We start from the raw sequence: 25,098 nt of genomic DNA, 5'->3' as shown, positions 1-25,098 counted from the left end.
AGAGTGTCCCCTCCTCCACCCAGCCCAATTGGCTTAGAGCCCTTTAGAGAAGGAGTGGACGCAGTTTTAGCTTTCTGGGAAAAGTCCAGACCTGAGGCTGGTGGCCGCGGGAGGGAAAGACAACAGAAAAAGGGAGGGAACGGTGAGTGTTTGGGGACGGGCACGAGAGCTCACAGCCGGGGCCCCACTGCCGCCTCTGTGTGCCCGCGCAGGCCAGATCATCCAAACCCTAAACATGGAAGAGATGGAGGAAATCGAGGATGCGTATGCAGGTGAGCGGCAACCGGCCGCGACTCCGGCATCTTTCGGGGGTGCTGGCGTCGCTGCGGAAGGCTCGGAATGAGGAAAGGTGGGTGGGTGGGCTCTCGGAAGTTACCCAGAAGGAGTGGAGAGGTGGGCTCGTGCCGGAGCACTTAGGCTTGGTGCTGGTCAGAGCCCTCCTGCCCACGTCCACTGTCACCCACACCGCCGTCCACCAGCCAGGACGGGCCCGAGACCTCCCGCTAGGACAGGTGCGGCCGGGCCCCGCGTGTGGCTGAACCTCCGGCCGAAGCTCTCCGGGAACTCGGCCCACACTCGGCTGTTCCACGGCGCAGAGGGGGGCAGAGCTAGGGAGGTGCGAGTGTTGGTACCGGGCGGGGGGAGGCGCAGCCTGGCAGGTCGTGTGCTTGCTTGAAGCTGAGCAGCGTGGACTGCGGGAAGAAACCGCTGTCGGATTTCTCAGACCTGCCCGTCCATGTCCCGCTGCCCTGCGCCTTCCCCGCGGCAGGGCCCTTGCCCGCCCCGCCCGGTGGCCGTCTCTGTCCCGGGCACTGCAGCAGCGTGTTTCCAGCCCTCAGGTACATGCAGAGAGACCCCGACCCCATGGTCAGCTGCCTCACCACCCAGACCTTCTACGTCCTGGAAGCCAAGAAGAAGGTGCTGCGGGCCACCCCTCCCACCTCCTGCCTCTGCAGCAGGAAGTCCTCAAGGAGCCGCTTCTGAGCCTGCATCCTTGGGTCCCAGGTGTGGGCCTGGCCTGAGACTGGGGCGGCAGGGCCTGAGCCCTGCGCTAGAAGCGGAGGAATGCAGGCGTGCTCCTGCAGAGCCTTTACAATAAAAGGAGAAAGCGTGCACTTTTTTTTTTTTTTAGAGTCTCTTTGTTGCCCTAGCTAGAGTGCAGTGGTGTCATCATAGCTCACAGCAACCTCCAACTCCTGGGCTCAAGTGATTCTGCAGCCTCAGCCTCCCGAGTAGCTGGCACTACAGGTGTGCACCACCATGCCCGGCTACTTTTTTAATTTTTTGTAGAAGCGGGGTCTCACTTTGTTGCTCAGGCTGGTCTCGAACTCCTGGCCTCAAGTGATCCTCCCACCTTGGCCCCACAAAGTCCTAGGATGATAGGCGTGAGCCACCGCGCCCGGCCAACGTGCACGTTTGGGGAAGTAGCTGCTACGTCACCTTTCCAGGAGAGCCACTTCTTGGCTGCACGGGGTAGCTCATTTGCTGTGAGCCGCCTTCCCTGCAACAAACCTCTGGGCCAGGCTGGCCTCTCCCAGCCCTGCTCCTCTGTGCCCTTGTCATTCGACCAAGTGACCTGAGGCCAGGGCAAGCAGTTTCTTTTGAACCAATTTGAATTCTAGGTATTCTAGAATCCAGTTGCACTGGGCAGTATTTTTTTTTTGAGACAGAGTCTCACTCTGTTGCCTGGGCTAGAGTGCTGTGGTGTCAGCCTAGCTCACAGCAACCTCAAACTCCTGGGCTCAAGCAATCCTCCTGCCTCAGCCTCCCGAGTAGTTGGGACTGCAGGCACCCGCTACCATGCCCGGCTAATTTTTTCTATGTATTTTTTTAGTTGACTAATTAATTTCTTTCTATTTTTAGTAGAGACGGGGTCTCGCTCTTGCTCAGGCTGGTTTTGAACTCCTGACCTCGAGCCATCCTCCCGCCTCGGCCTCCCAGAGTGCTGGGATTACAGGCGTGAGCCACCGTGCCCGGCCTGGGCAGTGTTCTTGCTGGTGAGCAACAGCGCCTGCCCCAGCTGGTGTGGGCAGGAAAGCGATTGACGAAAGGGTTGTTGCTGGGCTCACACGCTATCCCGGAAGCTTAACCGGTGGGTCCCGCATGTTCACGAGCACGGCTGCTCTCGGTGCAGCCCAAACCACAGCCCAGGTGACCACGCTCAGGCCTCAATACTGGGAGTTTGGCCTCTGTTCCTCTGAAGAGCCAGAGGTTTCCTCCTGGATGCTGAGAGTGAGCTGGGTCAGTACCGACCGCCTGCAGCTGCTCCTGCGGGAAGGGGTCTCGCCAGGCCCGCCTGCCAGAGAGCTCCTGGGGCCATGGGGCGGGTCTCTGCAGGGTCATTTGCTGCTCCCACAACCCCCGACTCCCTGAGCCCCCAGCCAGGGTGTCACCACCCAGCCCCGGCCTCCCGTCAGCCAGGCCCTAGGCAAAGCTTGTAGGACAATAACCCGATACCCTAAAAAGTAGGCTTCCCCACGGGCGGGCAAACATGCAGTGACTTGGATGGAGCTTGGCCACAGAGAGGCAGACGCGTGTCTCGCACGGGCTCTTGCCCGGCAGTGCCGGCCTCTGCCACCTGCACCCAATCCCTTGGGGGCACGCGCACAGAGCTCCCTGCTTGTGCTCTGCACCCCATGTGCCTCCTGCTCACAGGGTTATGGCAGCCTGGGCCCGGCAGCTGGAGTCCCCTGGTCACGCTCGCAAGCAACTTCAAAAGTGGCATGAAAGGCTGCACTAATCTCTGTGTCGGCCGGAAAGCTCTCCTCACCCGCTCTCCCCTCGGCCTGTTCTCTGGCTCCCACATCAGCTGCCACCAGCTGTCACTAGGGGCCTGATCGGCTGACCCTTTTATAGATGGGGTGCCTGGGAAATGTCACGAGACTCAGCGGCACGCTCACATCTCCTTCCTGGCACCCCAAAGGGCGATCTCGCTTTGCTACGAGCGATGATAAAAGGTGGATCTTATTAAAAACCCAGGAACAGGTCAGGTGCGTTGGGATAGCACACTTCAAAGACTACTCTGACACCCCTTCAAATCGCCCCGTCACCTTGGTCCAGCCATGGAGACAAGCACATGGGAAGTGATGGCTTCCAGGGCCATCTTTGTCCCAGTGTGATCTTGGCCAACTCTATAGGCCTCCCTGGGCCTCAATCCCCTTCATTTGTAAATCGAGAGGGTTGGGGGAAAATGACCTTTTAAGATGCCACCCAGCTCTGACGAGGAATGGCTCCTATCAAGTTCTGAGAAGTGCCATTTCCTCCAATCTTGGAAGTCGGCCCAAAAGCTTGTATCCCAAATGGGATTTTTCTTGACGGCTCTTGTTTTCTAAATTTTCTAAAGCAAGCAGCTGTTCTGCTCAGAATGTGGGAAAGGACAACACCCCACATTAAAAGAGTAAAAAACAAGAGTCTCTTACCCCAGTGTACGCGCCCACCCCCCAGTGCCTTGGTGCCAAGCCGCAGGTGACCTGCCCTTTGCTGCACCCTCTGCAGGGCGGGGGAGGGGCGCGACCACGAGGAAGGGGGGAGGGGCTGGAGTCCCCTCCAGGGTCAGCGCTGACAAGGTCCCCAGCACCTGTCCTGCAGCTGGCCATGCCCGATTGTCACCTCCTGCAGCTCACCTCGGTGGGGGCCCTAACTAAAATGCAGGCCTGTGGGAGTGAGGGTGGGTGGGGAGAGTGGCCCGGGGCGGGGCCGGGTCAGCCAGCCAGAAACCACCATCCTGGGGAGCCGCCCCGCTTCCCAAGGCAGGAGGCTCTGTGCCCGCCACGGTGGCTGGCAGGTGGGCAGCTCTGCCCACTGTCTCTCTCGTGGCTCAGGGTCCCCCTCTGGCTCCCCAAGGCCCTTCTGTTTGAGGACCTGAAGCCTCCCGGGAGGAAACCCCCCTCGGGGAGCCGTCCCCCTCCCTCCCGAGGTGCCCTGCACCCCACCCAGACTCGGGGAACTCCCGGGACTGCAGGTCTGCACAGCAGCAGGGACCTGGGCAAGCTGAGGAATCAACTTAGTTTTGTATTTGGGGAACAAAGCAAAGAGAGACCCTATTGTCTTCCTGATGCAAAAACCAGAAAGTAAACTTCCAAAAGCATCTTGCGGATTCTCCCCCGGGGGCTGACCGGGTTTCTGGTTGTCAGAAGGGAATCTGGGTTTCCAGAGACTGAACAGCACTGATGTAGACAAAAGTCACAACCACCGTAGCCGTGGCTGTTGCTGTTTTCTTGTGTGAACTCTACATGTCTCCTCTCCGTGAGTGGCAAGGGATGGAAAGGCGTCTGGCAGGTGGCATATTCCGGGCCCTAGGCAGGTGCGTAATACGTTAGTGAAAAGCAATGGATGGGAGCTTCGGCCGGGCAGGTCTGGGTCCAAATCCCGGCTCCGTCCTTACTAGCTGTGATCCTGGATGAGTCTCTCCCATCCCGAGACTGCTCTCATTTCATACAATGAGACTATCACCTGTCACGCAGGTAGTGGAGATCCAGTGAAAAAAACGCCCCCAACGGAGCCTGGAATATACAGCAGGTGCTCAGACAATGCCAGTGCCCACTCTTCAACCACTCCGCCCACCCCGGGAGGCAAAGCACGGAGTCTGGAGGAGAATGCGCCATGCCCAGGGCTCTGCTTCCTAACCGGCTGAGCCCCAGACTCACGAGCTCTCATGGGGCCGGGCCCAGCCCCAGGGGCCTCCCCCACAGACCCACCTCCGCCAAACTGCCCCCCAAAGAAGGGTCCCCAGCGGCCACAGCTCCACAGACAATGGTCATTCGGGTTTTATTTATGACAACTTTTTAGAACACACACACCCGACCTAGGAACAGAAATGTACAGCGTGAGGCTTAAATAACTTTCATACATATGTACAGCTGCCACAGAGGTACAAAACATATTTACACCTGGTGCTACCACGGCGCCGAGGACAGCACGAGCCAATGGAACCCTGTGGTCGCAGGGTTCCAGGATCGCAGGGGCAGGGGATCGCTAGAAAAGAGCTGGTGGGCGGGGCGGCCCCGTGCACAGCAGGGTCTTCTCTGACCCTCAGCTGTTTGTGGCGCAGTCTCTACTTCCTACTTCCCTGCAAGGCCCTCAGGACAGGGGCTCAAAGGACTAACCGAGGGTGTGGTGGAGGCGGTGGGGCCATGGGGTGCTGGGGACCGGCAGGGGGTGGGGGTCGGAACAAAGATGCCAAAGAAGAAACAGAACTTTCCTTTTAGATTCTGCCCTTGCACACAGGGGGCAGGGAGGGATCTGGGGGCCAGGGGAGGAGGGCCAGGCCCAGGGAGGCCTGTCGGGGGCAGTGGCCATCGGCCAGGAAGCCGTGCCAGGCAAACAGAGCAGCAGCAGTCCCTGTTTGGGATGGCAAAGGGACAGACACCACAGGTGCGGGCCACACAGCAGGAAGGAGCTTGCCGCTCCTGCCGGGCAGGCTCTGCCCACACAAACGCAGCCGGGCACAGGCAGGGCTGGGCGGGCTAAGCCTCCAAGGGAGTGTGCCTGCTCCCAGCCCAGATGGCTTCAGGGATGTCCCCCAAGAGCTGGGAGAGAGCAGAGCAAAAAGCATCATGTTCTCTGACATCACAGTAGCCACCTGCCCACCTGCGTCTTCGCCATATCCCAGTGACCTGGCGTCCGCCCCACGGTGGTTTTGTGCTTTAAACTTCTGTCTGCCCGAGCCACACGGCCCTAGGCAGGCAGAAGGGCTGGGCGGCCGAGGGTGGGGGGTTTCCTAGGCTGGAGTTGGGTGGGGCCCCTTCCCGGGCGGGGGGGGGGCTGAAGGTGGCACCCTGACCACCTCGAAGGCTTGGGTGCGCCCGCCTCCACCCCACAGCCTGTCCTCCTTCCTTGGCAACCTGCACGGCAACGCCAGGTGCCGCCTTCCACAATGCCGGCCGCCGCGGAGGAGTCAGTCACACACAAGCAAACACGGAACCGGTTAATACTGACAGCGGGGTCCCGTGCTGAGAAGGTGCAAGCGCAGTGGAGAGGGGAGATGCCTTCCATTGGGGACTCGTCGATCCGTTTCCAAAGCACCAGTGGGGCTCAGCCCGGGAGACAGGGGAGCTGAGTCCAGGCGCTGCAGGCTCAACAGGGCTGGGGTGCAGCCTGAGCTCAGGCGTTTATAGATTCGGGGTGCGGGGTCTAGAGAGGGCTCTGCCCCTGGGCTCATGACACTCAGACGTGGCTTTGCTGCCACTTCTCAGCCTCCAGTCTCAGGGCGCGCACAGAGGGGTCAGAAGTAACAAGTCCCAGATTGAGGACAAGCCCCGAGCCAAGCCCCGGTCTGAGCAAGGGCAGCCCCTCCCCCAACACGGGTGACCCTAACCTAACTTTGGACACAGGGTCTCTTGGGAGGACCTTCCTGGGCCCAGGTCTGCCAAGACGGCCTGCAGGAGCCCGGCCATTGTGCTCGAATCACAACCACTTTGTGCTTCCCACACCGAGGATGCTTGTGCAGCGGGAGGAGCTGGGGGCCTGCCCCTAACTGCGTACCCTGGACGTCCCTGAAACAGTCAGTGGGCAGAGACTCCAACGTCCGTCCGTGGAGCACTACCGGGGTGGCTCAGGGGTGACGGGCTCAGGGTTCCCGAAGGACTTCAAGTTTAGAGTCGATGGCACTCGCCGGACAGCAGAGCCGGCCCGCCGTGAGGTAGCTGACCCACTGGAAACAGCAGAGAATGGGCAACGCCGGTGAGCACCTTGCGGGGGTCGCAGCTCCCACCTCCTGCAAGACCAGGCCTTGCAGCCAAGGTACAGTCGCCCGGCGGGCGTCCCGGGCCCTGGGGGGAGCAGGGCCCAGGCCGACGTGTGGACAGATCCTTTCTTGCAGGCTGCAAGGTCGAAAGTTTCCGTTCAGGTAGGAAGGGACGGAAGAGGAGTGAGTAGACTGTGGTCACTCCTGAGTGCTACTCGGGTGGCCCAGCACCCCGGGGTGGCCAAGGAAGAAGGGCTTCCAGTCACCGAGAGACTGTCAGGTTCCAGGAGACCAGCGCCGAGGGCGTGTCCTGACCTAGGCCTCGGGGCGGCTCCGGCTCCGAGGAGGGTGTGTGGGGGGGAAGGAGGACAGGCCCCGCCCACTGGGGCCTGACCCCGCCCACTGGGGCCTGGCCCCGCCCACACCAGGGGCCCCAGGGAGCAGGCTCCAGCTGCCCTGCACTAAGGGCAGAAACAGAGCCACCTCCAGAAAGTCCAAAAGTCACTGCGTCCTCTGAGCGGAGCTGGGGTTCCCGGCCGGGACACAGGAGACCAGGGGTGCAACAGAGAAGCCTGTGGCCAGGCCCCCCCACGCCCACTCCTGCAGATGCGGAGTCGCCCCAACAGGGGGCGCCCCAACACCGACTTAGCCACCTGCCCAGAGCTGAGTCTCAGCCCCGGAGGAGAGAAACTTGATGAAGAGCCTCCTTCCTACCAGGGAGCGCCCGGGGCCCCGCGCCGGTTTTAAGGCTGAAAATGCATCTCCTGAATAACCGGAGGGTTCTGTCCCCAGTAAAGAAGCGGAGGACGCTTCCTGTCCTGGTGGGGGTGGAAACACAGGTGGACTGCGGGGGTACAGGGTGCTGGGCGGTCCCCCCGCCCAAGCCACTTCCCGGTGGACACAGTCCGCCAAGCTGCCTCCTGCGTGGCCCACGCAGGGCTCTGGGGAGCGAGAAGACACGAGCGGTGCCGCGGGCGAGGCTGGCGCCAGGCCCAGGATGGAGGAAGGCACTGAAGCGCCAGGCGGCCTGGAGGCCAGGGGTGCGCTAGCAGGGTCCCCGGGCGGTGTCGGGGACAGGCGCGAGCTGCAGGGAGCCGAGGGGCCTGGCCCTCCTCTGCAGAGCAAGCAGAGGCGGCGGCACTGGAGGCCGGGGCAGCGGACTCCCTTTGGGGTCCCTGGTCCCCAAGAGCTGAGGGAGAGAACATGTGGGAAGAAACTTCAAGTCAGTTTCCAGGAGGCAACAGCAAAAAAACCCAAAATAAAACAAAATAAAAAGCCAATAAATAACTGAAGTATTTCTGAGCATCTCCCCAAAGGAATCTTTCTGGCAGCTCCCCCTGGGCCCATCAGAAAGGGACCCCAGGAAATCGCTGGGGCCACCTGGGACTCACTGTGGCCACAGGGCCGGGGGGCAGCTGCGAGGCCCAGCTGCCTACACCTGATCTCCATGGTTACCTGAGGACTGGCTTTTTGGGCTCATAGGCAGGTGCAGTGGCTCCAGAGGGTGGCTGGGGGCGTGGGGGGAGGCCAGCTCCGGAGGGCACGATGGGGGCTGGGCTGCCTCACCTCCCCCAGGGCCTCCCGCTGGGCCAAAGGCCAGGACGGAGGGCAGGGCCGGCTCAGCAGGGGACATGTGACTGGTGCTGGGTGACGGGCGGGAGTCTGGGACGCAGGGAGAGGCACAGAGGGGATAATGCCCTTTGGCTTCACAGCTTAATTTCCTCCCCAGCCCCTCTCCCCCAGAGGCTTCCAGAAGCAGGGGAGGGACTGGGGAAACAGCACCCCCGGGGAGGTGGGGGAACAGAAGAGGGGGCCGCAGCCACGGCCCGCGCCCCTGTCCCCAAGGCAGCGCCCCGCCAGGCCGGGCCCCAGCTGCCCTTCCGTGCGGTCCAGGCTGCCGGGGTCGAGGGTCCGGGCGTCCCTGCGACCTCGCTCCTAGGGTGGGCCGCCGTGGGGAGGGCGCCGCACGCTCCAGAACTTCACCGTCAGGTCGCTGGGGTGGGGACAGAGAGGGCTCGTCAGCTCCCAGAGCGCCCGCTGGCTGCCCCCGGGAGTGAAGGGCGGGTCACATGTGGGGCAGATGTGGGGGGCGCCAAGAGGCGGGCATGGCTCAGCGGGCTGCAGGTTGGGGCACTGCCAGGGGGACGGGGCTGCGGTCTCCCAGGCCCCGCGGGTCCTCGTCCCAGGCTGTGCCTTGTGCTCTGCTCGGCCCAGGCCTGCAGGCGGCCCCCTGCCCCCCGGCACCCTCGCCCGGCCGCCCCGCTGCCATGCTCGGTGGGGAGGGGAGCAGGAGGGCAGGCGGGGCGCGCTCTGGGCCAGGCGTGTGCAGGGACGGTAGGGAGGAGGAGTAAAATAATCTCATACCGTCGAGAAGCAGCTCAGATCGAAGTGAGGAAAGAGAGGAGACAGGAAAGAGGGGAGAGCGAGGGGGGCGGGGAGGGGCGTCAGGGCAGGGTGGTGGCACGGCCCTTTATGGCCAGGACGCGGCGAGGAAGGCAGGGGGTGAGTCCAGGGACGTAACTCCACAGCTTTACGCGGCAGTCACTGTGGGGGGAGAGAGCGGGGGGCAGGGGGGAGAGGCAGGAGGAGACGGGACGGGGACAGGGACGGGGGACAAGGTCGGAACAAGAAGGGAAAAGAAGAAAGCCGTCTGAGTCGCACCGGATGGGACGGGGGGCCTGGGTGCTCCCTGCGTGGGGGACGGGAGCTGGGGCTGGAGGGAGGTGTGCTGCGGGGCTGGCAGGGCCGCCCTGCGGTCTGGGAGGTCCCTGGGCGGGAAGGACAGCCGGGGGGGCTGCCGTGGCAGGGGAGGAGAGGCCCGGAGACAAGTGGCAAGTCCTGGCCCGGGCGGGGCACGGAAAAGAGGCCACCGCAGGGTCTGCGCTGTGACCCGGAGCCGCCCGGCACCCCTGCCCGTGCCGGGAGAGGGGCGGGGGCAGAGGCAGGCTCCCGCCCGGCACCCACCTGGAGGCTGTGAAGATGTGCTTGGCGTTGGTGCAGATGGCATTGATGGGGCTGTCGTGGCCCTTGATCTCGCCGATGGGCGTGAAGTTGTCCACGTTCCAGACCTTGATGACGCCCGCACGGCAGGCACTCAGCAGCATGGGGCGGCCGGGGACGAAGGCCAGGGCGCACACCCAGTCCTTGTGCGCGTTGGGGATTTGCTGTGGGGCGACCGGGCGGTGAGGGCCGGGGCAGGCGGCAAGGAGGGAGAGGACCCGCCCCGGGGGCCCCTCTTGCTGGTGGCAGACGGCTGCTGCCACTCGGGCTGGCATCACTGGCCCCAGGAGCCCGGCTGGGGTGGCCTGTGCTGGGGGTTTCGGGGGACCAGGGATGGGTCCCTTCTGCCCCCAAACCCCCACGAGGGTCAAGCCTAAGACCCTGCACTGGTGGAGAGCCCTTCCGCCCTCAAACAGTCAGGCCAAAATGTCATCGCTGCCGGGAGAGGGAATTTGGCGGCTGAGCTTCACGTGGGAAGCCAGGGGCCGAGAGCAAAGCCATCGCTGAGAGCAGGTGGCACCAGGGGGAGACGGTGGCCTCAGGAGAGGCTGCAGGGAGGGAGGGCAGTGGTGGAGGCAGAGGGTTAGAGGCTGGAGAACAGCCTCAGGAGCTCCGGAGCCAGCTCCCCTGGGGCCGGCGAGCCCGAGCCCTCGGGCCCACCCCTCCCTTCCCCCGTGCGCACCTGGATGAGCTCCTGCCGGTCCAGGTCCCACTTCTTGATGCCGTTATCCCGGGAGCCACTGAACAGGATGTCCCCCTGGATGGAGAGACACTCGATGCCGTCGTAGTGCGGCGGCTCGAAGTTGTGCGTGGGGCCGATGGTGCCCGTCACGTAGTCGCCCAGCTCGAACATCTGCAGAGGAGCGGCAGGGAGAGCTCAGCGCATGGGCAGGGCAGGCCGGGCCCGCGGCACTGCTGTCCCCAGGGGCCCCAAGACCCAGGGTCTGGCCCTGCAGGTGAGGGCGCCTGGAGGAGGGGCTGCTTTTTCCAGGGCACTGGGGACTCCGGGGCTCAGGGCCTCACGGCTCCCATGGCAACTGAGGCTGGGGGGCAGGAGCCTGACTTAAGCTAATGCAGGGGCGATTCGGCCGATCACTCGAGACCCCGCAGCTAAACAGGCAGCTGCTAAGGAGAAAGGTTTATAGTCCTTTTGTATTTTAATAAATTAAATGTGACGTTACTTGTCTTTAAATAAGAACATCCACCGTAATCCCACCCCACCCCAACTTCCCTGCTTCCCTCCAGTGTCTGGCCAGAAACATACAGTTTCCGATGGCATCATCGGGGAGCACACAGTTAGTGCTGTCTGTATACTTTCTGTTTCTCTACTTGTCATTTTAACAGTTGGGATGTGAACTGTTTAGTGCATTTTCCATAATTCGCTTGACTGCTCTTCTACCCTTAAACACTCAGTTTATTTCTGACTTTTCACCGTTTACACAGTGAGCCCGCAATCTGCAACTTTCTTTCTGCACATGGTTTCTTGCTGTCTCTGGGGGGATGTCTTCCGCGCACGCCCCCAGATCCCCAGAAATCTCATCGTTAGCCTTTCTGAGCAACCTCAGTGCGACAGAGGCCAGAGACGGGGAGGGCGGAAGAAACACTAGGAGCGTGCCCGGCCTCGGGTACCTTGACGTAGTGGTCCTTGGAGCCGGTCACCACGAGGTCGTGCTGGCTGGCAGTCTGGGTGACCGTCAGGCACATCACGGGGCCGATGTGGCCGGTCAGTTTGCCGATGGGCTGGAACCTGCAGGGGGGGGGAGAGGCCCAGCCAGGGTGGGGGGCAGGTTAGACAGGACCTAGGCCGGGGTTGGGGCGGGGGTCTGCCTGGAACTACCTGGCCTGGCCAAGGCACCCTCCACCTCCAGGCAGGATCAAGAACCTGCACGCACGCTCCCCATATCCCGGGACTCTCAGAGGACGGGACACAAGCCCAGCAGTGTGGGGAAGGAGGAGCAGCCGGGGCCCCGCCCACCCTGAGTGGTCACCCCAATCTGAGACCTGGAAACCGGTGCTGGGCAACCTGTTGCTGGGCCCTCCCACCTCGGAAACTGTCGCTAGGCAACACGTTGCTGGGCCCTCCCCCTCGGAAACTGTTGCTAGGCAACGCATTGCCAGGCCCTCCCCCTCGGAAACTGTCGCTAGGCAACGCATTGCTGGGCCCTCCCCCTCAGAAATTGTCGCTAGGCAACGAGTTGCCGGCCCTCCCCCCTCCCAGGCGTCTCACTGACCGGCTCAGCTCCCAGACGCGCACGGCGTTGCCCGAGGCTGCGTACAGCATGGTGCCCGAGGGGCTGAGCGCGATCTGGTTGATCTGGTGCTCCCCCTGCGCGCTGGTGATGGCGCGGGTGGACGCGGCGGCGCAGGCGTCACCTGAGATCACCTGGCCCGAGGACCTGCGCGAGGAGGAGAGGCAAGGCCAGGGGTCAAAACAGTCCATCACACGGGCCAGGAAGCCGGTAGCACCTCACTCAGACCAGCCCCGGCCACGGCCCGCTTCTCCCAGGGAGCCTTCCAGACAAGGGAGGGACTGACCAGACAGCAAGGTCTCTCCTACAGGTGGGCCAGGGCTGCCCCACCCCACCCGGGAGACTAGTCCCGGGCCGTGGTGTGCCTGGGCACTGGCTGGAGAGGCCGCCAGGCTGCCGCGAGACGGGTGTGCACCTCACCTCACGGAGGGCACTTGATCTCTCCAGTCTCAGTCTCCTCGTTTGTAAAGAGAGCTGGTCACGCCCACCCTCCTGGCTTTTTATTTTTTTTGAGACAGCGTCTCGCTTTGTTGCCCAGGCTAGAGTGAGTGCCGTGGCACCAGCCTAGCTCACAGCAACCTCAAACTCCTGGGCTCAAGCCATCCTCTTGCCTCAGCCTCCCGAGTAGCTGGGACTGCAGGCATGCACCGCCACGCCCGGCTAATTCTTTCTATATATATATTCGTTGGCCAATGAATTTCTTTCTATTTTTAGTAGAGGCGGGGTCTCGCTCTTGCTCAGGCTTGAACTCCTGACCTTGAGCGATCCTCCCGCCTCAGCCTCCCAGAGTTCTAGGATTACAGGTGTGACCCGTGCCTGGCCTGATTCTATACTCTTAACCCCTGATTGATCAGACTCCTCCTCCAGGCTGTGAGACGCGTTTGCTGAAATCTTCACGCCAGGTTTTCGGGACGCTGGTGTTAAGAGGCTGCCGCTGCAGCACCTAGGGGACTATCCCGGCACCCGAACAGACTCCACACCCGAGAGAACACGGAGCCTCGCTCCTCTGCACACGCCAGCGTCTTATCAGGAGATAACACTCGCTGGGCTGATGAGCACCCTAGAGCATTTAACCTTAAAAATTATTTTTAATATAATCTTTTATTATTTGTAAGGGAAATACCAAAAAGATTCCAAAGGAGCTTAATATAAAAAGCACCAGGAGAGTCTGGCTTTAAATGCTGAAATCTCAGTGTTTCTATAGTTGCTGAGCTAAATCATGTGATTACTGAGTTTACAGATTTAAAACTGTCACCGAAAGGTTAAAGTCCCTACTGTTTAGAGTAGGGACTGTAGAGTGGCTAGAGTGAGTGCCGCGGCGCCAGCCTCGCTCACAGCAACCTCCAACTCCTGGGCTCAAGCGATCCTCCTGCCTCGGCCTCCCGAGTAGCTGGGACTACAGGCAGGTGCCACCATGCCCAGCTAAATTTTTTTTAATATATTTTTTAGTGGGCCAAATAATTTCTTTCTGTTTTTAGTAGAGACGGGGTCTTGCTCTTGCTCAGGCTGGTCTCGAACTCCTGACCTTGAACGATCCACCCACCTCGGCCTATCCCAGAGTGCTAGGACTACAGGCACGAGCCACCACCATGCCCGGCCCTTCCCTACTGTTTTTATGAAGGCAGACCCATGCTGTCTCAGAGACCCCTGGTACAGAAGTGAAGAGGTCAGTTTGAAATATTGGTGAGTCGCAATTTAAAAAAAAGGTTAGCTTGCAGAGAGTCATAAAAAGAGAAGGTTATTGAAGTAAGTAGTCGACAGCAGGTGTACTCTCTAGAAGGTCATCTCAGGGGCTGAATTTTTACGATCAGGCATCTGCACCCCACCCAGCCCGCCGCCGCCCGGGGGAAGCAGGCAGGGAGGGGGGAGCGGCACTCACGTGAGGGTCCGGACGCACTTGGCCGAGTCCCGGATGTCCCAGACTTTGATGTAGGAGGTGGACACGGAGAACACGAGCCCCGAGTGGCTGCAGTGCTTGATGGAGACCACGTTGTTGGGGTGGCCCTTGAGGGCCGCGATCTCCTGCCCGGTCACCAAGTTCCACATCTTGCAGCTGCGGTCTGCTCGGGGGGCGGGGGGAATGCAGGGAGGGGAGCGGAGTCAGCCCCTGGGCAGGGGGCCGGGCAGTCCCCCGACACGGGCTACCTGGCGTGGTCGGGGGGAGCGACGGAGAAAGACTTACAGGAAGGAGCTACCGGCGGGAGGGACAGAAACACACACGCGTGTGCTCACAGGCGTGTGCCTGCGCTCGTAAAAGCACTCAGGGCAGAGAGACGTGGATCAGAAAGGCTGAGATCAGAGTTTCTCAAGCAAACCTCCTACAAACGCCGGAGCTCTGTGAGCACCGCCAAGGTGTCTTGCTAAAATAAAATTCTCAAGCCTTCGGTGCCCGCTCCTAAAAACGCCGTCACGACCACAGACAGGACGAGGGACCCAGCGGTGGCGAGCACGTCTCCGGGGAAAGGCCGGCGACTCGGTCAATCCCACCCAGACTGACAGCTCTCCTCCCGCCCGCCTGCTCCTGTCTCTGTTGCGTGTCCACCCGGCTCGTTCTCTCTGCTGGTAACATGTGTGGCTTTGCCGCTGCCATCGAGCCGGTGTGGCTCTGGGGGCCCTGCTGCCCAGATCACGGGAAGGGCCGGGCGAGGCCAGGAGAACAGGGACCTCTGGGAGGGGGAGCGGTGAGCCCAGGAGGGGCCCCTTGGAGCCTCCCGAAGCTTTCAGGAGGTCTGGGAGGAAGCGCTGGGCGGGCCCGCGGGGCCGGGGTGCGGGGCGGGGGAGCGCCTGGGGCCGAGGGGAGAGGCGAGGTGCAGAGCAGGCTGACCCCATCCGCACCTCCTGGGGCTCTGTGTTCGCGTCTGCTGCACAGCCCACTCTGAGGAGGACACGGGGCGGGAGGCCTTAACTCAGCTCGGCGCTCGCGGCCCCACGCACCTTTGGAGCCTGTGAACAGTAACTCGTCCGTGGCGTCCAGGCAGAGGATGGGCTTGGTGTGGCCCTCGGCCATGGAGACGCACTGCAGCGGGGCCGTCCGCGCACCCTTGGCTCCTCCGACCGGGGAGATGACGCCCCTTCCCGGGAGAGAGGGAGAGAGGGGAGGGCGTGCCGTCAGCCAGGGGGACCGTGGCCGGCCATCAAGGAACGTGGGCGGAAGGGGCGGGGGGATGGGGGAGGGGGAGGGCTTGTCCAGTACGGCCATCTGTCAGTCGCCGTCCTGAGCGCTTCGGGGGAGCGAGCCCCGCGCTAAGCGCAGCCGGAAGGAGCAGGAGGCCTGGGCGCCGACACCGCCCAGCCAGACCCTGAGACATAAATGCACCCGGCCTTGTCGGGCAGGGCAGAGGCCCAGAGCTGGAAGAGCCCTGCAGCTCCCCTCGGGTGCCCAAGCACGAGGGAGTGGGGTGCTCAGGCCGTCCCCTCTAGGCACCCTGGTCCCAGCATATCCGCCTGCTAGTGACAGCCTCTGGGGCTGGTACCCCCACGCAGAGACCTGCACACGCGTGCACACACCCCTACCCACGGCCCCTTTGGACCGGCGCGGTCAGACTGCTGTGTGTCATTCACAGAGGGCTGAAGGGCCCCAGCCTAGCCCGGGTTAGGGTGCTTGGGGCCTCCCTGGAACGAGGCCGTGTGCACCTGGAGCAGCCCCTGCCGCCCCCATGGCGCACGGAGATGGGGAGAGAGGCGGGTCCCAACACGGCTGAGGGCTTGCTGCGCCAGCCAGCTGCGGGTCTGGGAACACAGACTTTTTCCCTCAGTGAGGGTCTTTTGGGATGAGCCAGGGCTGAATTACGGCTGAAAACATATCCTAGTTCTTTTTCAAAGAGAAGCTGCTCCTGACAGTGACGCGGCGGAGAAGGGCGCACGGAAACGGCCGAGGCCTCACCCACGCGGCGTCTCGCTCGGCCTCCACGGACCACGCCAGGCACACCCCAGGGACAGTGGCCGACACACCCAGCTGCCAGCCAGGTGTCTCCCTCTGTCTCTCACACACACACACACACACACACACACACGCACACACACACGCACACACATGTGCGCACACACACACATATGCACACACGCACACACACATGTGCGTACACACACATACACATATGCACACACATACACACACATGCACACACACGCAAAAAGCTCCCCAAGCCGCCCCAGCGCCCCACGTGTGACGCTGGCGTGGCCTAGCCACGTGGCTGGGGAAGAAGCCCCAGACTGCAGTGGGACAGTGTCAAAGGGACACCCTCCCTTTGACGAGGGCCTGGCAGGCCGGCCAACGCCTCATGGTGGCAAAACCAGAACGGCAACCCCCCGGCCAGACGCGAGGAGCTGAGAGCCTGCCGGGGCAGCTGGAGACGCTCTCGGGTCACCAAGGCCCCTGCTCGTCGGGGCTCAGGCCCACCTGGTCCTGGGACCTGCCCTGGCTGCGGGGCGCCATGCTGGGCCGGCCGGGGGGAACCAGCTCTGGCCACCGCCCAGATGGGGGCAGGGAGGTACCCGCACATGCGTGTGCCAGGACGTGTGGGCAGAGGGCACTGTCCCCTCCATGCCCCTCTCCCGGAGCCAAGGTCGGAAGAGCACAAGCCGAGTGGGTCACGGAGCCCCGAGCACGGCCCCCAGCCTCGCACCTGCCCTGCGCTCAGCCCCAGCCCGCTCAGGCACCCATGCTGCGTCCACGCCCTGCACAGGTGTGGGGGGAGGAGGACGGGGCTCGCGACAAGCAGCAACCGCACACACGCCCTCCCGAGCACCAGCGCCAGCCGTCGGCCATGCGGCCACCCTGAGAGGAGGAGCCCTGGGGCAGGAACAGGTAGGGGAGGGAGGGGAGGGGCCGGGGCTGCATGCGAGGATGAGGATGAGGATGAGGATGAGGACAGGGTGTGCAGGCGGGAGGGGCCGGTGCAGCGAGAGGCAGAGAGGAGAGAGTGCAGAGAGTGACAGCTGGGGACCAAACATGAGAGACATTCCGTGTGTACCTCAGGACCTCCGACAAAGAGGAGTCGCTGTCATCAGACCTGGGGAGGGCAGAAAATTAGCTGGATTAGGGGGCGAGAGGGAGACACACAGCAGGGGACGGCAGAGGCAGCAGCAGCACGGGGACGTCAGCGGGCAGGTTATTCTCTTCGGGGGCAGGGAGAGAGGCGGAGGAACGAGGGCCTTCCAGGGAGAGCAGGGGAGGGTGGGGCGGGCTGGCCTGGGAGCTGGGGGGCTCCCCCGGGAGCGGGCCACTGGGGTCCGTCAGCTGGCGGGGGGGGATGGGATCGCGGGTGGGGGCTGTGAGCACCTGCCCCACGCTCGGGGACACCTGGTTCCAAGCTCTCTGGCTGCCCCGCTGCACGAGAGGGGCACCTGCCCACCCAGCAAGGCGCACACCTGGCCGGGGCCGAAGAAGCCCTCCCTGGTCCTCCCCTGGGAGGCGACTTCTGCCAACGACGTCTCAGGTGCTCACTTAGCTGCAAAGCCCACCTGTCCCCAGGGAGTCCACAGCACCATGCCTGCAGCCGGCTCTGTGCCAGGCGTGGGCCCGGGACGTGGACCACCGGACAGGACCGAGGACTGTAGGGCACCACCAGGCTGGGTTGGGCAGAGTCCCACCCCACTCCTTCCAGAAAGGGAACTTGTGGATTGCAACAGCACGGGACAGGCCTGGCTTGGGCCACAGGCCCCCAGTGTGAACCTGAGCTGAGGCAGGTTTGGGGAAGGAGGGTGCTGGGGGCCGCGTCCGCTAGGCTCCGAGCCCTGGGAGCTGCATTTTGGTGCAGGGAGGGGCGTTTCTGCCGGGAAGGGGGGAGGGGACGTCAGGCGCCAGACACACGGACAAGCACTTTCCATCTCGGGGCTCCCCCTCGGGATGCAGCACCACTGCCCTTTGGGGTAGGGGAACTTCTAGGGAGCCAAGAGAGGAGCCACCTGGAGGGCTGCAGAAAGCTAGAGAGGGCTGGGGCGGGCCGAGCACAGGGGAGCACCCGGAGGACGGGGTTCCCCCCTTTCCCAGGCGGAGCGGGCAGACGTGAAAACCCCAGGCTCTGGGCCCCGCTTGGCACTCTCTAGGCCCACGTCCTCGGCTTCTCTCTGAGCCTTGTTCCCTCTCATGTCACACGGGGAAGGCCATGTCATGGCTGGTCGACAGGCCAAGAGGAGTCACAGGCACGAAAGCGGGGTGCCGGGCAAGGTGGGAGCAGCAACTGAACGAGCGCAGGGGCTGCTGCTAACAGACACCGCACCGTCAGTGACGAGAGCACCGCAACGGGGCGGGCTGCTCGGGACCTGCCAGGCGAATGTCACCTGGGGGTCTCCTTCTGCAGGGACGGCTCACAGGGACCGCTGGGGCCCGGGCGGAGCGTGTGGGCAGACGCCAGAGAGGCGAAAGCTGCAGGGTGGGACTTCAGAGAAGCACCGCAGAGGCAGACGGGGGGGACGGAGCTGCAGAGCCCCCTGCCATGGCCACCCCCAGCCCGGTGTCCCGGTCCCCGGGGCTTCCATCCTGCCCTCTGCTAAGGGCCCGGCAGGCTCAGGGGACAGCAGGACCCGCGGCCGGTATGAAAAGGACGGAGATGCCAGGAGAGGGGTCAGAGCCTCGGCTGTTGGAACAGAGCAACAGGCTGGGGTCTGCCGCCGCCCCAGCCAGCACGCCCGCAGCCTCCCTGCCCGCCACGCCGCGGCCCTGCTTACTTGTCCAGCGCCGAGCCCTGGCTCTGGTTGCTGGTGAGACGGGAGAAGACATTGCGGTCGTTGCGGGGCCGAGTGGGGGGGGATGACGGGGGTGTGAACCCCACGTCCGTGGACCTGCGGTGGTGGGTGGAGGACAGCGTGTTGGTGACCGCCCCCCGCCCACAGGCCCACACCTGCGCCGGCTCCCGCCTTCTGCCTCGGGGGGAGGGAGGGAAGGAGGGCCGCCCCATCGTCGCCTTGGAGCTCCACACGGCCCTCAGTCCCCAGCTGGGCTCCTGGATGCTGTTTTTAAAAATCAATCCTCGGCCGGGCGCAGTGGCTCACGCCTGTAATCCCGGCACTCTGGGAGGCCGAGGCGGGAGGATCGTTTAAGGTCAGGAGTTTGAAACCAGCCTGAGCAAGAGTGAGACCCTGTCTCTACTAAAAATGGAAAGAAATAAATTGACTAACTAAAAATATATATACAAAAAATTAGCTGGGCACGGTGGCACATGGCTGTAGTCCCAGCTACAGGAGGCTGAGGCAGGAGGATCGCTTGAGCCCAGGAGTTTGAGGTTGCTGTGAGTGAGGCTGACGCCACGGCACTCTAGCCCAGGCAACAGAGTGAGACTCTGTCTCAAAAACAAACAGGCCGGGCACAGTGGCTCACGCCTGTAATCCTAGCTCTCTGGGAGGCCGAGGCAGGTGGATTGCTTGAGGTCAGGAGTTCGAAACCAGCCTGAGCAAGAGCGAGACCCCGTCTCTGCTATAAATAGAAAGAAATTAATTGGTCAACTAATATATATAGAAAAAATTAGCCGGGCATGGTGGCGCATGCCTGTAGTCCCAGCTACTCGGGAGGCTGAGGCAGGAGGATCCCTTGAGCCCAGGAGGTTGAGGTTGCTGTGAGCTAGGCTGATGCCACGGCACTCACTCTAGCCTGGGCAACACAGTGGGACTCTGTCTCAAAAAGTAAGTAAGTAAATAAATAAATAAATAAACCAATGCTCATCATTCACGGATTTCGTATCTGGGAATTCACCTGCTTGTTGAAATGCATTTGTGATCCCCAGCTCAGTACTCGTGCTTCTGCGCTCATTCTTGGGACGCACGCAGAGCAGCAAAAAGCGTGAGTCGCTGAATGTGCATGTCCCCAGCAAGGGTGGGCGAGGAGACGCCCTGCCTCGCTCTGGCTCTCACACTGTGAACAGCGGCCTCGCCATGGTCTATCGGGGGCCAGGCCACTGTGCACGTTTGTGCTTTTTCTTGGCGATTTCACTGCTTAAAAGGGCGCCGGGCCTAGCGGTGCAGTGCGGCCCGGTGCTGCTAAGCGCAGGAAGGCTGGGACGCGCCTTACGGGGAAGAGGAATGGGCACGAGCGAGTAGCGGTGCCCCTGACTGACCATGAGTCCAATGTCAGTGAATCAAGGATACCTATTAAGGTGTCTCTAAACAGAAACTCAGGACTCGAGGTTACATACTGGTGAGCTGATAAAAATGTGGTGGCCAGAGGCTCAAAGGAACTGAACCCTGTATTCTTCCCGGGAGCAGTGGTTCGGGACTCAGCGATCCAGCGTTTGTGCCGACTCTGCAGAACGTGACTACTGCAAATGACGAGAACCGGCTCCAGGAAGGAAGGGTGCACCGCCCGTTCCAACACCCCCAGAGCCCTCTCTTTGGAAAGACGCCCCTAGGTGCAGCCTAAGTCCTCCCTCCCTCTGCAGAGTCCGTCCCGAGTTCGGCCTGAATCCGTCACACTGCAGCTCAGGTGTGTTCTCCCAGGGCACAGGTGACGTGACAGTCTGTGCGGCTCCAAGAGCCCAGATGTTCCGGCAATCCCTCCCCACCAACCGCCGCCCTGCAAACCACTGGCCAGGGGCGTCTTCCCGGCTTTGGGGAGGAGGGGGGGTGGCCGGCGGCTTGAGCAAGTCCCCCCCTGCCTCCCACCGAGGCAGGTAGCAAGCGGTCACCCCGAGCCCCTGCTTCCCGCAACTTGGCTGTGTGCACTGGGGAAGGCCACCGAGCCTCTGCAAGTTACATGCTCGCACCAGAGCACACCGAGAGTCACCCTGCGGCGTGCAGAAGCTCTGAGGGGCCTGGCCCACGTGCAGCCGGCCAGCTGGAGACGTCCCTCCATTGGTGTCTCTGGTTTTTCTTTGAATTTCTACACTCCCCTGCATGACAAGGCCTTAAAAAGACCTGACGCTCCCCCAAGCACCTGTGGCCACAAAAAGGGGCTGAAGCACATCAGTGCAATGACTGACAAAGCCACTACAAACCCACCTGCGTGGAAAGCAGGCAAGCGAGCGGATTTTTACGATGGCATCTGGCTGGACGGCCTCGTTCAAGGAGCCTCACGGAGATCACATTTCCTGAGCCCAGGGACCAGAGGGAGAAGCCGAATGGCTCTGTCACCCTGGCCCGGATTAGAAAGTGTCCGAGATGACCCACGCAGCGGAACATCACAGCTATCTGTGCCCCCAAGGACGACGGCCCCAGCAGGGACTTACTGGAGCAGATTCTAGAACACGCTCTCACCTGATGGGCTGCCCTCGGTCATACGACTTCCGTCTCGTCAGGGGGGACGTCTCCGAGCCTCGAGACTGCCGGGGGCTGGAAGAGAGGGTGCCGTGAGGCCTGGGCCCACCCCCAGGCCCACCCCGACCCACGTGCCCGGCTCCCGTCCTTACAACGTGTTGCCCCGAGTGGGCAGGCTGACAGTGCGCGAGACCTTGTCCCGGTAGTAGGGGTCCCGGACGGAGAAGCCCACTCCGTCCTCCTTGATCTCCACCAGGGAGGCCAGGGACTTGGTGATGTTCTTGGTGGAGATGTCCAGCGGGGGGCCCAGGCACTCGGCCGACACGGCCTTCATCTGGGCCGACAGCCTGGGCTCGCCCTGGGAAGGGAAGGACGGGCGGGCCGCTGCTCAACCGGGGCGGCACATACGGGGACCAGGGAAAGTCTGACGAGGGGACGGTGCCGCCTCGGCCTGGGGGAGAGGCGCTGGCGGGAGGACCCGGGCAGTCGCCTCCCAGAGACTCCTGTGTGCCACGCTCACCGCTCAAGGCTTCCGGAGCACCCGGAGCGGCTGGAATTGACTGGCTCAGCGGGAGTTTGCATACACACACACACACACACACACACACACACACACACACACACACACACACACGACGCCCAGGTCACCAGCTAACCAGCACACCCCAAAACTACGCATCATTTACCGTTCCCAGTCTGCAGCTTTCCCCCCATTCCCTCTTTAATAAATCCTGCATCTTGGTTCAGTCTAACAACTAACCCGCCGCCGTTAACCACTTCGGGACCAGCGTCGACTGTAGCCGACGGCCACAGACGAAAGCGCACAGCGACTTTAGCCGACAGCCGTGACACGACTTTTCTAATTTTTCATTTATCGAAATAAAATTGTGAACATTTAAAAATAACGTAATGAAAACATGTATGTCTATGTTGCCTATTCTGATTCACATGACGAGTAAAGCTGCCTGCAAAGTAGAACAAGCTGTCAGTGCTTTCGAGCTCTCCTCACCACACGAGAGCGGAACGGACTCGTGGTCCACGCACAGCCCGGCCCGCCGTGCGGACCGTGAGCGCCGCCGTGGTCGAGGTGTCGCGGCCGGTGAGCACCGTCCCGAAGTGGTTAAGCAAACTCCCTGGCTGTTGACTCCCGTGCTGTTGAGCCCCCTGCCTGCGTGCAAGGTGGCTGGACAGAGCAGGAGGCAGAGCCACAGGCAGGGAAGCAGATTTTGGGGAGCAGGGATGCCGCCAGGCAGGGCGGACACAGAGAGGCCGGCAGCGGCTCCGGCCACTTCTCTGACCTTCCACCCACCTCAAAAAGAATGGGCTGTAACAGGCTACCTAGCTGGACGCCCCCCAGTTCCAGGCTAGGTCTTCTTGGCCCCTCGATCCCAGCTGGATCAATATGGGTTCAAGGCCAGGGGTAGGGCAGAGCCACAGCCCGGGGCTGGGGGGTGGTGGGGACCAGGCGGTGGGGAGGCCGGCCCTGCTGCAGCCACTGCCTGACGTCCAGCAGGCTCACCTTGAACTTGAAGTCGTCGTGGCTGGTGGAGCCTTTCATGGTGAAGGACTGGGAGAAGCTGGGGAAGAAGCGAGGAGAGATCAGGGTCCCCACAGCCGGCGCACTCGCTCTCTGGGACTTAAAGACTTGTGGGTCCCCAGATGCCCCCCCAAAGCCAGGCTCAGCCCCGGCCCCCGTGGCAGCGCCCCCCGTGGCAGCGCCCCCCGCCAGCCCTGGGCACCGGCTGCGGGCCAGCCTCTCCCGCCGGCCCGCAGACTCACCTGCCCTCGGAGAACTCCGAGACCTCCTCGTCCGTGCTGGCGTAGCCGTTCTCTGTGGGGGGCGGGGGGGCACTGAGGCCGTGTGGGGGGTGCAGGGACAGGGGACAGCCTCCCCCCAGCCCCTCACCCACTGGGCTCCCCCCGGGGCCTCTGGGGAGTCCTGGGGAGGCGAGGTCCTCCCCGGGGCCAGAGCCGGAGAGCGCTGGGAGTGCCCGGGCGCCCGCCCGCCCGCCCTACCCTGCTGCACGTTGTGGATGAGTGCCTGCAGCTCGGGGTGCGCCTCCGCCTTCTCCCGCAGCGCGTCCAGCAGCGGGTGGTTCTGGGAGGGGCCCGCCATGTCCGTCTGCCGCAGCCGGCCCTCCAGCAGCCGGATCTGGGCCTCCTTCTGTGCCACCTGCAGCCCCTGGGGGCGGGGGCCGGGCCTCGGTCACCCCTCGGGGCCGGCGAGCCCCGTCCCACACACACCTGGGACCCCTCCCAGCTCCTGGGCATCACCGTGTGACCTGTCACGGACCTGGGGGGCACCCCAGCCCCCCTAGTTCCCACACTGCACAAGTTAGCGGAGGCCACCCTAGGACACACCCTCTCATGGGCTGGAGGGCGTCCCCCCAGGCTCCTGGGTTGGAGCTCTAATGCTCAGCACCTCGGAAGGTGCCTGTATGTGGAGATGGGCCCTTTAAAGAGGTGACGAGTCATATGGCGGCCCTGACACAATACAGCTAATGTGCTCATGAAAGGAGAGGAGACCAGTTAGTTACCTGATCAAATCAGAAAAAAATAATAAATTATATAAAAAATTAAAAAAAAAAAAAAAAGATTAGGCCAGACCCAGTGGCTCACGCCTGTAATCCTAGCACTCTAAGAGGCCAAGGCAGGAGAATCACTTAAGCTTAGGAGTTTGAGACCAGCCTGAGCAAGAGGGAGACCCTGTCTCTACCAAAGAAATTATTGTGTTCAGGACAGATAGCAAAAAGACAAAAAGAAAAGAAATTAGCCAAACAACTAAAAACATAGGGAAAAAATTAGCCGGGCACGGTGGCTGGTGCCTGTAGTCCTAGCTACCAGGGAGGCTGAGGCAAGAGGATGGCTTCAGCCCAGAAGTTTGAGGTTGCTGTGAGCTAGGCTGACGCCAGGGCACTCACTCTAGCCCGGGCAACAGAGTGAGACTGTGTCTCAAAAAAAAAAAAAAAAGCAAGCCCAGGGCCGCCGTGGACAGGCCTAGGCCAGACACGCAGGGTCCAGTTCACGGCCCCACTAAGCGCCGGCATCCCAGCTGCAGAACCTGCCGCAGCCCGTGAGCCGCAGCTGGGGAGGAGGAGCCCGGCGGGGGCTCCACTGCCAGGTGTGCCCTGGAGGCCCCGTGCCCAGGGAGCTCACCTTGTCGATGGACGCCTTGAGGAAGTTGTCCAGCAGCAGGCGGGCTTCGGCCAGGGAGCAGGAGCTGATGACCACCGAGGTGTCTGTGGAGTCCAGCTCCTCCTGGGACCGGGAGGCAGAGACCCCCGTCACCGGGGCTGCCCCTGCCACCGCTCCCCCAGCTCCGCCCCGCCCGGCCCAGCCTCCCAGGGACCTTGGTCTCCTCCAGCTGCACGATGGTGGCCTGGCAGTCGGCGATGCTGTCGTTGATGTAGTCGATGTTGGCCGCCAGCGCCTCGATCTCCTCCGCCAGCTCCTGCAGCCCCTTCTCCTCCTCAGGGCTCTCAGCCTGCAGCCGCTCCCGCTTCCTGCGCAGCCCCTCCTGCAGGACGAACAGCTCCTCCCTTTTCTGGGGGGCGCGTGCAGGGGGAGAGGCCTCAGGCAGCTGCCCGGCCTTCTCCCGCCCCAGGCTGGAGCACGGGGGGGCCCCAGCACCCCGGGACTCCAGAGCGGGGGAAGGAGGTGGGGAGAGACCCGAGGAGCCGGAGGAGTCACAGGTGACAGAGCAGGACAGGTGGCGGGGCGGGCGGGGCAGGCCCACCTTGATGAGGCGCTCCATGTCGGCCTCCAGGTTGACGATGGTCATCCTCTGCATGACGATGTCGATGATGCGCCGCTCCAGGGACTGCCACTTGAGCCTGGCGGCCTTGCTGAAGCTCTGGCCGGCCCCCTTCTTCTGGAACTTCTTTCTGGGAGCCAGAGGCAAAGCGGGTCGGACGGGCCCCCCGTAACCGCCGCAGCTCCCTGGAGCCCCTGCCCGGAGCCGGCAGCCACGGCCGCCCG

At 62.7% G+C, this 25,098-nt stretch overlaps 1 protein-coding gene across 4 annotated transcripts in view; it reads right to left on the bottom strand.

The window, feature by feature from the left end:
• Positions 1 to 7,288: 7,288 nt before the first annotated feature.
• KIF21B (kinesin family member 21B) overlaps positions 7,289 to 25,098 on the bottom strand; it is a 49,906-nt gene continuing 32,096 nt past the window's right edge. The window contains exons 19-35 of one of the 4 annotated variants that reach the window (XM_075996974.1): positions 24,857 to 25,004; positions 24,470 to 24,664; positions 24,277 to 24,378; positions 23,137 to 23,302; positions 22,900 to 22,951; positions 22,640 to 22,697; positions 21,273 to 21,478; positions 21,121 to 21,195; positions 18,604 to 18,717; positions 16,908 to 16,946; positions 14,869 to 15,005; positions 13,814 to 13,994; positions 11,917 to 12,081; positions 11,315 to 11,432; positions 10,368 to 10,538; positions 9,650 to 9,849; positions 7,289 to 8,678 (exon numbers count right to left, since the gene is read on the bottom strand). In XM_075996974.1, the coding sequence (XP_075853089.1) occupies positions 8,621 to 8,678; positions 9,650 to 9,849; positions 10,368 to 10,538; positions 11,315 to 11,432; positions 11,917 to 12,081; positions 13,814 to 13,994; positions 14,869 to 15,005; positions 16,908 to 16,946; positions 18,604 to 18,717; positions 21,121 to 21,195; positions 21,273 to 21,478; positions 22,640 to 22,697; positions 22,900 to 22,951; positions 23,137 to 23,302; positions 24,277 to 24,378; positions 24,470 to 24,664; positions 24,857 to 25,004 (2,185 nt within the window). In that variant the 3' untranslated portion in view covers positions 7,289 to 8,620. The other 3 variants (XM_075996972.1, XM_075996975.1, XM_075996973.1) reach the window with 3 other exon arrangements.

This window comes from Microcebus murinus, chromosome 23, assembly GCF_040939455.1.
Source record: "Microcebus murinus isolate Inina chromosome 23, M.murinus_Inina_mat1.0, whole genome shotgun sequence".
NCBI classification, from domain to species: Eukaryota; Metazoa; Chordata; class Mammalia; order Primates; family Cheirogaleidae; genus Microcebus; species Microcebus murinus.
Note: the sequence above shows the minus strand (reverse complement) of the source record. Positions and strands in the feature narration are given on the sequence as shown.